Source organism: Amphibalanus amphitrite, unplaced genomic scaffold, assembly GCF_019059575.1.
Source record: "Amphibalanus amphitrite isolate SeventyFive unplaced genomic scaffold, NRLGWU_Aamphi_draft 000217F_arrow, whole genome shotgun sequence".
Lineage (NCBI taxonomy): Eukaryota > Metazoa > Arthropoda > Thecostraca > Balanomorpha > Balanidae > Amphibalanus > Amphibalanus amphitrite.
This window is the reverse complement of record NW_024881712.1, coordinates 708836-721025: the sequence shown is the minus strand read 5'-3', so window position 1 is coordinate 721025 and position 12190 is coordinate 708836. Positions and strand designations below refer to the sequence as shown.

Sequence of the window (12190 nt, the reverse complement as noted above, 5' to 3'; positions counted from 1 at the left end):
GTGAGCAGAGATCTGATCTCGCGAATAAATCGTTCTAGACGATCCTAACCAGAAAATTGCATATTTTGTAAGAATCCTGAGCATTAGAAACATACAGAAAATTGCATATTTTATCAGAATCCTGAGCATTAGAAACATATCCTGCCACTTACTTGAGCCCAAAATGCTCGTACTAACCCGTGCTGTATAACTCCCATTGGCCCATGATGGGCGCTTTGCCCCACACCAAAGTGGGCGTATTACCCCAACAGCACATTCAAAACAACATTTGCCAGAATCAAGCCTGTCAAAATTGTGTTGCAAGCAAATAAATGATGAAAGCATAGCTTAAATCTGCAGATTCAACATAACAAAATTGCATTGCCTTTTTCAATCTCTATCAAAGTTTCAGCACTAAGAAAGCTTTTAAATCCTAGAAAACATCAGAAATATATCCAGAAAACCGCACTTGTGAAACCAAAAAAGGGAGCACAAGCAGATTCCTGTGTGTTCTTGAAAGTAGCTATTAAGGATTCTTTGAAAAGTCGAGCATTTCACAAATAGGAGGGTGGGCGTTTTACCCGCCCTGTGCGCTTTGCCCCACTCCACCCTAAAGAAAGGCCATAGGTTCGGCGACTGATAAATACTGAAGTTCCTTCTATCCGAGGGATTCTGAGGAAACCGGCGTGTTCATTACTATAGGTACATATTCTGGGTAAAATTCAGAGTTCCGTATCTACGTAACTCGAACGTAAAGGTTGTGGCGGCCGTTAACATAATCATAATCGAGTCCCGACGTCTCTTTTCTGTAACGTAGGCAGCCACCGGTTCATCGTCTGCGCAATATGTATGGTCGCCATCGTTAGCCACTCCATGGCGAACAGGGTTGAACTGCGGCATTGGTAGGCCTGGCCAGGGCGGGCTGCCACACGCCACTCACCGGCCGCGTGCCCAGGTGGTAAGTGTTTCCCAGCATGATCTGACAATCCTGGTCGGACAGCTGCTCCGGAAGCAGACCCTTCAGAGTCCCCTGAAACACATCATTCGCCAGGTCAACATAGCCGCATATCGTATAGGATCCATCATCAGCATAGGCGGCGGAACGGGGAGGGGCACCGTGCCCCCTTGAATTCTGCAAGGGGGCACCAATAGCAAGGTGCCCCCTTAAATTTGATGTATTAGTAACAGGGGCGGATTCGGGAAAACTCCAAGGGGAGGGTCATGAAACGAAGTGGTGCCCCTACCTATACCCAAAATTAAAATCTCAAGGGATTTCGGCCACTTAATTTTGGTGGTGCCCTATTTTCAGTGTTCTTTTTTTATTTTCTTTATTTTTGGTTAGTCATGTGATGACTGTTGCCCCTGCTAGGCCGCTGGTGCCCCTGGAAAGACTGTGGTACACTCGGGGGCAGATTGATGTTCTACAACTCTTTATCCACCGGGTTCCTATGGCTCAGCATTGGCAGCAGCCGCCTGGTACCGGTAGACTGTGCCGCTTCACTTATTTGTCAAGCGGCACAGCCTACCCACCCGTATGACACCGGTCTGGGTCGGTGGCTGGAAGGTGATGTGGGCCGCCTGTGACGTCAGCGCAGCGGTGAGGGCCGAGCCCGGAGGCATGGCTCGGGTCGGCGCGGCGCGGCGGCTGGCGAGGGCTGGGGAGTGAGGTGGGGTGGGAGCACGGACATCGCGCGGCTGAGCGAGTGTAGTTAACTTTCGCGTCTCAAGGCGACAGTTATTCTACCTAACAATTGTGCTAAAGCATGTCCTATCCCCAAGACAGCGCCTATCATCATACTTGCAATGCACATTACGACACACTTTAGCGTGGCAATGGGACAGCCAATAGAACTTATGTCACTCGTGCATCGAGGTGCGGAGCTATATTTTGTAGGTATAACATATTAGTATTAAGGCCTTGATTGAGCAGATTGGTGTCTATTGTTTCGCACGGCAATCGTCCAGAGACGTGGGAACTGGGGGTTATGAGTAGTGCCGCAGCCAACGCCCCAATTTAAAGCGATTATTACTGTTCCTCTATTATGTGGTCACAGCCCCCAATAGCAAACCGTTCTAACTAGGAGCCAAAAAGTCGGCCGCTCAGGGGGTTCGAACCGGGCTTCTCTCACCGACCAATTCACGACACGAGCGTTCATCCATTGAGCTACCGAGAATGGTGCTCGTCTGCACAAAACAAAATGACATTGACCCGCTGACCGCCAATGACAGTATTGTGACATTTGATCGCGTTTGACCGCCGCGGGTGGTCGCTGGTTTCGGCAGCTCAGTGGATACACGCTAGCGTCGTAGGGTGACCGGTTGGAGAAACCCGGTTCGAACCGTCTCAGGTGCGCGAATTATTTGTTCCTAGTTGGAACGGCTTGCTATTGGTGGCTGCGACCACACATTAGAGGAACAGTAAGAATTGCTTAAAGTTGGGACGCCGCGCTATCCAAAAACCCCAGTTCCCACGTCTCTGGACGATTGCTGTGCGAAACAATAGACACCAATGAGCTCAATCAAGGCCTTAACCCGCGCCCCGTAGGGCTACCGGCGGACCCTACCACCCGTAGGGGGGGGGGCCGTTTCGGCCCCCCCTAAGATCTCGGAAAGTTACCGGCCGATTTTCAAAATTCAAACGGCGTTTGATAGACCTACCCGGGAACTACCTTGTGACCAAATTTCATTGACCTAGGTCAAACCGATGACGTCACAGGTCAGGTCAAAGGTCAGATTTTCACCGTTCACAGGCAATTCAAGAAATGTGCTGTGAAATCGACTAAATTGGTAATTTATTGAAAACCATCGATGGTATATTGTTCGTCAAACACATACTTTGCTATCTGAGGTCACTGATACCAGGTCAGGTCACAGCGAGGTCAGGTCACCGGGGGTCACAATATGAATGTGTCGTGTGATACATGTTTTATGGTCCATTTTACATGACAAATGCGATTATGTGGGTTAGGCAGCATTTGGGGCCAGCCTAGGTCACGTTTTGGTGAAGGTCAGGTCAAGGTCAGGTCAAATTAGGTCAAATTTCAAAGTTGATATTTTTGCATAATATGGGTATCCATTCGATGCAGCTCGTCACGGGGAGTCTAATGGTGGTCTTTGTTTTGCTCTACGAGTTCTAGAATTGCCAGAAATTGAGTTTGAAAATTTGAAGTCATCATTTTTGAACAGTTTTTTCGCTATAACTTGGCCAAAAAACGAGGTATCGATCTGAAATTTGGTATGTAGATAGAAGACGGTAGGTACTATCACATATATTCCGGTTTTTTCGAAACTCAAAAAACTTTTTGGATTTTTTGGCTAATATATCCAAAAAAATGCTTTTTTGATTTTTGGGGATCAAAACTCAAAAATTTCAAAAATCCGAGATAGCAGTTTTGTAGCCCTGTCAATTCTACACCTTTTATGTCTTGATCATTTTTCTGTATCTTCAAAGCTGTAGGCCTGACAGGTCTTCTCGCGAAGGTCTTTTTTTCGGTCGAAAATGACAGAACATGACGTCACTCTGACGTCATTTGTGGCCAACCTATCACAGCCTCTGGAAAAATTTTTGGTCACAATGTGTAAAATTGATGCCCGGAGGGGTCCTGAAAGTTTGGTGGCGATATCTCCAGCCGTTTAGGAGATATCGACCGAAAAGGACAGGGGGGGGCCGTTTCGGCCCCCCCCCCCTACGGGGCGCGGGTTAATACTTATCTGTTCTAAACAATGTAGCTCCGCAACTCGATGCGCGTGTGATATAAATTCTATCGGCTGTCCCAATGCCACGTTTAAGTGTGTCGTAAGGTGCATTGCAAGTATGATGATAGGCGCTGTCTTGGGGATAGGACATTTTAACAACTGCTTTAGCACAATTGTTAGGTAGAATAATTGGCGCCTTGAGACGCGAAAGTTAACTACACTCGCTCAGCCGCGCGATGGTCCGTGCTCCCACCCCACCTCACTCCCCAGCCCTCGCCAGCCGCCGCGCCGCGCCGACCCGAGCCATGCCTCCGGGCTCGGCCCTCACCGCTGCGCTGACGTCACAAGCGGCCCACATCGCCTTCCAGCCACCGACCCAGACCGGTGGCATACGGTGTGGGTAGGCTGTGCCGCTTGACAAGTAAGTGAAGCGGCACAGTCTACCGGTACCAGGCGGCTGCTGCCAATGCTGAGCCATAGGAACCCGGTGGATAAAGAGTTGTAGAACATCAATCTGCCCCCGAGTGTACCTACCTACCCTGCCCCCTGACAAGCCTACGGTGGGCCCTGACATGACTTAGGTGCCCATGGGCCCTGACAGGCCCGTGGTGCCCCTGACAGGCCTGTGGTGTCCTTGCTAGGCCTGTGGTGTCCCTGGGCCTTGGCAGGTCTGTGGTGCCCCTGGTGAGCCTGTGGTGCCCCTGTTAGAACGCAGGTGCCCTTGACAGGTTTGTTGTGCCCCTGACAATCCTGAAGTGCCAACGACAGGCTTGTGGTGCCCTTGACAGGCCCATGGTGCCTTGCGAGGCCGGCGGTTCCCCTGCGAAGCCGATAGTGCCCCTGGCAGGCCTCTGGTGCCCCTGGCAGGTCTGTGGTGCCCCTGGAAAACCTGTAAAGCTTTTGCTAGGCCGATGGTGCTCCTGACAGGCCTGTGGTGCCACTGACAGGCCCGTGGTGCCCCTGCTAGGCCTGTGGTACCCCTGGCGGGCCTGTGGTGCCCCTGTCGGCTGTCAGGCCTGTGGTGCTCCTGGCAGGCATGTGGTGACCCCAGGCCCTAAGTCATGACCCATGTGACCTCCCCCCTGGGATTCGCCACTGATTAGTACTGCGATGGCTTCTTGGGAATTTGATACATGTAGGATAAATGGAATTTATCAAACGACAATAAGGAAGAGACAAACACACAGGTACTTGAGGATCAGCCTAAAGTTAACTACACATACGGGGGTGAACTGCCATTTTCGTTTAGTAAAAAAAAAAATCATCGTGCCAGGGCTGTGACGAAAAAAGTGGCCTAAATCCGATGAGAAAACAGGATTTGGGGGTACCCTAGGTTTGGCTCCTTGAGCTGGTGCCCCCCCCCCCCCCCCTGTCTCAAATCGTTCCGCCGCCTATGATCATCAGAGCCACTGCGCCATGCTCTTTCTGTGAAGCGAAATGGAGTTGTTTCAAGACTAATTTGGGGCGGCCGATGGCGTGAGTAGGCCGATAGTTTTTAAGGAAAGTGTGCTTTCGCCCAGCGGCCGTGGCTGAGAGGCCGTGCCTGAGGGGCTGAGGGGCCGGCCCTGACTGAGGGGTCGTACTTACCTGAGTGCCAACCGGCATGAACACAGGAGTGTTCACAGTGTGGTGCGGCAGCTCCATGGTGCTCACACGAGCCTTGCTTTTTGAGCATTCTGCTACCACCTTGAAATTCAAGGCATGGTTGGCAAACTTTGGCTTACTCATAATACCTGAAAAAACGATGTGCCTGTATATTAATCCGCGCACCGACGGGGGTCCGCGCCAACTTAGAACCGACGGGGGAGGCGGATACCCCCCCCCCCCGAGATCTCGAGAACGAAGCAATATAGCTTTACAAAGGTCATTTTCAAGTCAAGTCAAAGATGACGTTACATGGGGTGCTAGACATGAAGAGTTTTTCTCGAATAACTTTCGAAGTAGCCAAGCTAGGAGCAAACTAATAGTCACGGCGCAGCACACCCCTCGTCTCCGCCATCAGACACAGGGTCGCCGAGGTGACAGCCGGCGCACACGGGTTCCTGATACAGGTTGATCTGAGCGGAGCATGCTGGTCAAAAACATTTATCAAACGGCGACTGAGATAAGACCATTTCTCGGCCACAGATGGACAGCTAAAAACACCGGACCAGTCAACAAGATACAAGTCATGTAACAAACTGAAATGATCAATGTTCCTAAAATGACGAGTGCTAACACGGCGAGGCTTACGGCGGCATCTAGGAACGCTAAAAAGGGCACAAACGAAGTAATGAGGGCTAAAAGCGCACCTAAAAGCTCCCATACGCTGCACCACGTTACTCGAATTGCATATAGCTAGGAAAGAGTGGGGCAAAGCGGCAACCCTAACGTTTCTAACGATGCCGACGCTTGATTTTTAAACTTGGAAAGATTCTTTCTATACCAATGTGATCCCTATTAAATTGTCTTTTATTCCAACTGCGTTTCATTTCCAAAGGCGTTCACATATGGGAGATATTGACAAAACTTTAAACCTATAGCATATTGGCCACTTTGCCCCATCCCTGAGGCAAAGCGGCCACTGGCGACTTCTCAAGTCCCGATATGAGAAACAGAATAGTTGCCTCATGCACGACTAGGGTTTTGATGGTGGCAAGGTTTAAGGCAGGGGTCGGCAAATGGTGGGGCATGCCCCCTTTGGGGGTAATGGAGCCCTTTCGGTGGGGGTAATGAGGGATTCTGAGAAGGCCTATCTTTTTAGAGTTTGTAGCTCCAGTGATGGAGCCATCGTGACTGTTGCATCCCAGGGTTCAAAGATTAGCCCAGGCCAAAGGCACAGCACACATTGGTTCGATACCAATTTTCACGTACTTGCTCGCCTCACCATCTCACCCCTCCGTGCAGTCGTACAAAAGCAGCTGCAACTTTCAACCGTCGCCAGTCTGTTGGCGTTTCAACAGCCGCTAACGTAAGGGGGAGGAGTCGATCGGACCCCCGCAGCCTCTCGGACTCTGAGATGGAGCTGTGCATAAAAAAGACAGGCGTGCTACCCGTGACAATAGGAAGCCGCTGCTGCCCATTTTTTAGGTCCTTGGTCATTCCGTCTCATTCAAGAGGGCAATGACAAGTGTCGAGAAAATCGGGACCCGCTATAACTTCTTGAAGTGAGATTTTATGGCTCAAGATTATCTCCAGAAAAAGCGCATAAGCCAACGGTCATTATGGGTCCAGAGGCCAGTTTTACCAACAGAAAAATAGCCGCCTGCCGGAATTTTTTGCCTAAAGATCGTTTCACATATGGAGCGTAAACGGTAAAGCCCTATCCACTTACGTACCCATCGCGTTTACTCGCGTATGTGAAGGGGTCTTGAGGCAAAAATTCCGGCAGGCGGCTATTTTTCTGTTGGTTAAACTGGTCTCAGGTCATGATGTTTTCCGGGCTAGTAAAAAAAAAAAAAAAATGATGGGCTCGAGGGTACAATTTGGTCGTGATCCAATGCCTTTTACATGAGCTTTTAACGAAAAACCACCCGCCGCCCCTATACGTACAAGGGTTAAATGGGATATAGCATAGGCGGCGGAACGGGGAGGGCACCGGGGCACCCCTTTGATTTTGGCATTTTAACATTAGCCCTATGGGCGTTGAATTGAAAGAATGGGACCAAAAGTCGGCAGTGCCACCCCCCCCCCCTTAATTGAAGGTGTTCCGCCGCTACTGGGATATAGGTATTAAATGTTTTGCGGAGGAAGTGTCATGTTTTAAATTTGATGCATCGGAAATGCAGAAATACCCAAAGAGTTCCAGGACTGTATGAAATTTCAGTAAACTTGGTTGTGTCAGCAATGGGGTCTGGTAGGTGGGGGTTACCTGGCGCCCAAAAAGGGGGCACGACCCCGAATGACCTGCCGACCACTGGTTTAAGGGAAGATGGATGTTAACTTTGTTATCTTCCCACCTATTGCTAAACAAAGAAAGAATTTTCTTGGAAAAACATTTAATTGCATAATTTGGTAACTCATGTAACCGAAAAGTGGCCAAGATGAATGCATGACGACACATTTGAATATAAATAATGTTTTTACCCAGATGGAAACAACTTATGGCCAATTGGGGGCTGGCCACTTTGCCCCGGCCGCTTTGCCCCGCGCATACCGTCCGAGACAAAAATATTCCAGCTCAGCTATTAGTGGGGTAAAAAGTATTAAAATTGGTAGAAGGCATTTACGATAACCACGCAATGCATGGACAAAAACGCTTATAAAAATTCCAAACGGTTATGGAATAAAATAGCATTTAACCCTCGCCCATGTAGGGGGGGGGTTGGTGCAACCCCCCCCTTGAGGTTTTTCGGAAATAGTGTAAAAACGGCGGCGCGCAGCGCCGCCAAATTTTGGGTACCTTATGGGGCAAGCCTTGCGCATCTTTTGATAAAAAAAATTTGACCGGGTCATGTCAGGTCACGGAGTTATGACGTCACAAAGGGAACAGCCTCCGGCCGGATTTTCACAAACTGAGTGCCAACGCCCGAGGTTTCCTGCCGGTGGTACGGACATCGGTTGATGGATCGTGATGAAACTTCCCATGCATGTTGGGGCAAGTATTGGCTATCATATGGTATAAGAAACTTGACCGGGTCAGGTCAGGTCACGGAGCTATGACGTCACAAGAGGAACAGCGTCCGGTACTATTTTTGAAAAGCGCCCGAGCCACTATTTTGCTAATTCTTGTCAGCTCAATGGGAATATGCAGCAATATTAGCTTCTATAGGGAGCAAATGGACCTCCCAAATCCAAAAATACAATCAGATTTCAAAAATTTAAATTTTGATTTTTCGAATTTCTGCCGCCGACTGTGACCTTGCCGACTTCCGGCGCTCCCAACGCGCCATTTTTAGAGCTAGGGAAACGAAATACATACCAAACGATAGAGAATTGATCAAGGAACACGATAGTGAAGGTTTCAAGTCGATATCTCCCACCGTTTTGCCGCAATCGCCGCGGAAAGTTGAAAAAGTCTATTTTTCCGAAAATTTGACCTTTGACCGGTCAAAAGTAGGTCAAATGTTGACCTAGGACCAAAAAATATACCACCAATCGCGAGATCTCGGCGAGAGCAATCCGATGGTCTTTTCCGCTAAGCTCTACGACGCTCCGTTTTCAAACGCCAAGGGGGGGGTCGCACCAACGGGCGAAGGTGGCAGATCGCCGTTTACGGGCGAGGGTTAAAAATTGTAGACATAATTGGTAACCTGGCAAGAAATGCTTTTCCGTGTTTCACAGAACAATGGCGATGGGCCTGAAACCCCGGTTTGGCTCATTCGAACGACCGCAAAGAGAAGTATAATTGGAAATCATAAATTGGAACTGACGCCAGCTGTGGAGGGCTAAAACGATGGATGGCCGCTTTGCCCCGGGTGGCCGCTTTGCCCCACTCTCCCCTACATCTAAAAGAGATCCTGATGAGAAGGTCGGTTGTGTAACGAACTGTTCTAAATTTAAAGATCGCAGCATCTCCAGCAAACGGTGCTTCCCGACACAGGTGGCAGTGTCTGACAAATCACAGTTCAGGTCACCCATGATAAAAACTGGTCCAGAGTGCCACAGTAAAACTCTGATACTGCACTTCCAGTTCGTTCAAATCGGCCTGGACGGCCGCCACCGTAGGGCGCGGGGGACGGTACACTGCGGCGATGGAGAACTGTCGGCCGGCCGCCGGCTTCACTCGCAGCCACAGCAACCCCAGCCGACAGGCCGCGCAGTCTGACGCAGGCTGGGGGATGACAGACGCCGGGTAGCTGGGGCATTCCACGATAGATCGTACCAGGCCCGTCACCCTCATCCCTCAGATTTGAATGAAAATCGGTCCTTGAGGTAATCATGGGCTCCAAAAACACCTGCCAAAATATCAGACTTTTCAGATGAAAACTTCTTTTTGAGTTATATTGCATAATATTTTCTAAACTTCAGATTGTAAGGGTGAGTTTGATGAGCTATAACTCAAAAACGAGCTAAGCAAGCAACAAAGGGTAAACAGCTTTGAACTAACGATGAATCAAAGATTAATACAGCTTTTTTAAATTGGAAAGAAAAACTTTACATATTAAAAAAAGTCGTAATATTTTTTTCTAATTTGTCTATAATGGCTCTTGGGACCAACATTTTTGCCATTTTTATTTCTTGAAAATAAACTTCAGGTCATTTAAAATCGACATGCAGAAAATTAGAAAGGTGTTCTTTCCATAAGTTCCCCATTTTAATGCATACAAAATGGGTTTCCGAGGGGTCGGTACGACCCCAGCTCGCCGTTTCGCCTCTAATGGAGCTAGAACCTTGCGGAAAAAACGAGCATGTGCGCCGTTACAAGATGCATCGAATGATACCACATTTAAGGTCTGGGGTTCATTGGTGAACCCTGAGGTCATTTTAAGTGACCCAAATTACGGGTCCGGTTTTTGGTAGAATAACTTCGCAACAAATGGTCGCAGAGCCGCGATTTTAGCATCTTTGTGTTTGCCTAGCTCCGGCGCGTCGAATGGTATACTGTTTGTTCTGGTGAGGTCAGCATAAGTCGCTGACCTCGGGTCAGCACACTGCCGTGTATTTGGCTCCGCTCCCCGACCGGGCGGCCCAGCCGGCAGCCAGCCGCCGGGCATCACGTGACCGCCCCGAGTCCGCGGCAAAGCCAACCAGCGCGGCGCTGGACAAACAGCGCCGCCACAGAGATGTTAAACAGTCGGGTCAGGCCACGAAGCTGGGTGAATAAGATCATATTGCACATCATTCGATTCGCAAGGTCTTCCCAAGTCCACTGGTAGCTTTCCCGTCTCTCTAGTTCAATTTGATCGAGAGTTATTGACGAAAAACTCTTATGACCCTAGTGACGTACGAATGACGTCACGCAAGGTCAACAATGTAAACGCAAGGTAACCAGTCAGGCACAAATTACTTCAATTGAACTTTCAGTAACCAGTGATGTCACTAGACAGCTTTACCACGCCATTTGTAGGCTCTCTTCCCGAAATCACAATTTGAGACCTTTACGGTAACGCAAAATAAGTACATTTATAGAAAGAACACCTTCCTAATTTTTTGCAACTACTTAAAGGAAAAGAGTCACCTTCGTGAAATATGAAGATATCGTTGTTTTTCATTTTGACATTATTATTTTTCATTTTCTTTTTAAAACTGGTGCCAGAAGTGCACAATTCGCTAAAAAGTATTTAAAACTATTTAACATATTGGTACTATGTTGATACTCTCTACGGCACCTACTGTATGATGGCATAGCGATGACGTCACACTCAAGCCAATCAGCGTTCAGAAGACAGACTCGTCAAATTGTGTCAGATAAGCTGATTGGTTAAAGCTGAGCTGGTTGGAGCTGATGGGTAAAAAACCAAAGCCTCGCCGCGGGTGGCTGTATTGTCGGATAAGAACGCATTCCTGGGATAAGGACGCATTCCTGGCGTATTTTCTTTTAAAATTGCCGATAACTACGAATGGAGGCCGAAATCGGCCGTAAGGAGGTAGACAAATAGGTTTTCGAACACGGGCTACAAGATGGCTATCTCAGTTTCAATCCCCATGTTAAAGGTGGCCCTTTTCCTTTAATAATGATCCAAAAATATTTTTTAAGAAAATAAAAATTCAAAAAAAAATTGGTCCCAAAGGCATAAAAATGCAAATGAAAGGAAGCTCGAGGTGTTATAAATCAAAAATATTTTATATTTCAAAATTTTAAAAATGCATATTATTCTTTGATGCAATGCAAGTTCAATGCCATATAGCATTTGGCATTTGCATTATCCGTTTTAGAGTTACAGCCCGCCAAACTTTGCGCTGCAACGCAAGATCCAAAACATGTTATAGGGGAGACCCGGGAGGTATGGGCCGGTTTTGTGAAAAGGCAATTTTCTTCCAGTGGGCAGTGGTTAGACCCGGCTTTTCACTCTGTGTACGTGAAATTGCCTTTCGCCTGCAAAGTGTGCCTGATATTAGGCATCTGGGATCAACTATTTTGTCTCGAGATAACTTTCAATAAATCATGCGCTTTTTCGATCCATCAAAATACACCGGGAGGTATGGGCCATGGCCCGGGAGGTATGGGCCGGTGCCATGTTTCATATTCTTTTCTCGACAATGAAAACAATACTCGCAGCTGGTATCTACCTTGATCTCTCTTAGAGCCCAGGAACCGCATAAGCGGCCAACAGCTTACTTCATGGAGGTCACTTGAGCACATATGTATTTGGTAAACTCAATCATGCTTCATGAAATCAGATAAATAATATTTTTTCTGGTCGAATGAAATTTGTAGTTAAATTTTCCACCTTGCGCGACAAAAATAAAACTTAATGAAGAGGACATTCACTGAAAGCATCATTTTATGATTTAGGATCAACGTGGGTGGGTGGCCCGAACCTCCCGGTTAGGACGCCAGAATGTGCGTAGCATCTCGGTTCATAATATTGCAAAAAAGCTTCAAATTGTCTATCCAGTCTAAATTTGCATGCTTTAAACTTTATGTTAGAGA

General features: G+C 48.1%; 1 protein-coding gene across 3 annotated transcripts in view; it reads right to left on the bottom strand.

Moving 5' to 3' along the window:
- The window catches only part of LOC122385391 (queuine tRNA-ribosyltransferase catalytic subunit-like), an 88828-nt gene that overhangs the window by 53954 nt on the left and 22684 nt on the right, over positions 1–12190 (bottom strand). For 2 of the 3 annotated variants that reach the window (XM_043373633.1, XM_043373632.1), the window contains exons 2-3: positions 5263–5408; positions 920–1009 (exon numbers count right to left, since the gene is read on the bottom strand). In XM_043373633.1, the coding sequence (XP_043229568.1) occupies positions 920–1009; positions 5263–5403 (231 nt within the window). In that variant the 5' untranslated portion in view covers positions 5404–5408. The remainder of the gene's footprint in view (positions 1–919; positions 1010–5262; positions 5409–12190) is intronic. The other variant, XM_043373635.1, reaches the window with a different exon arrangement.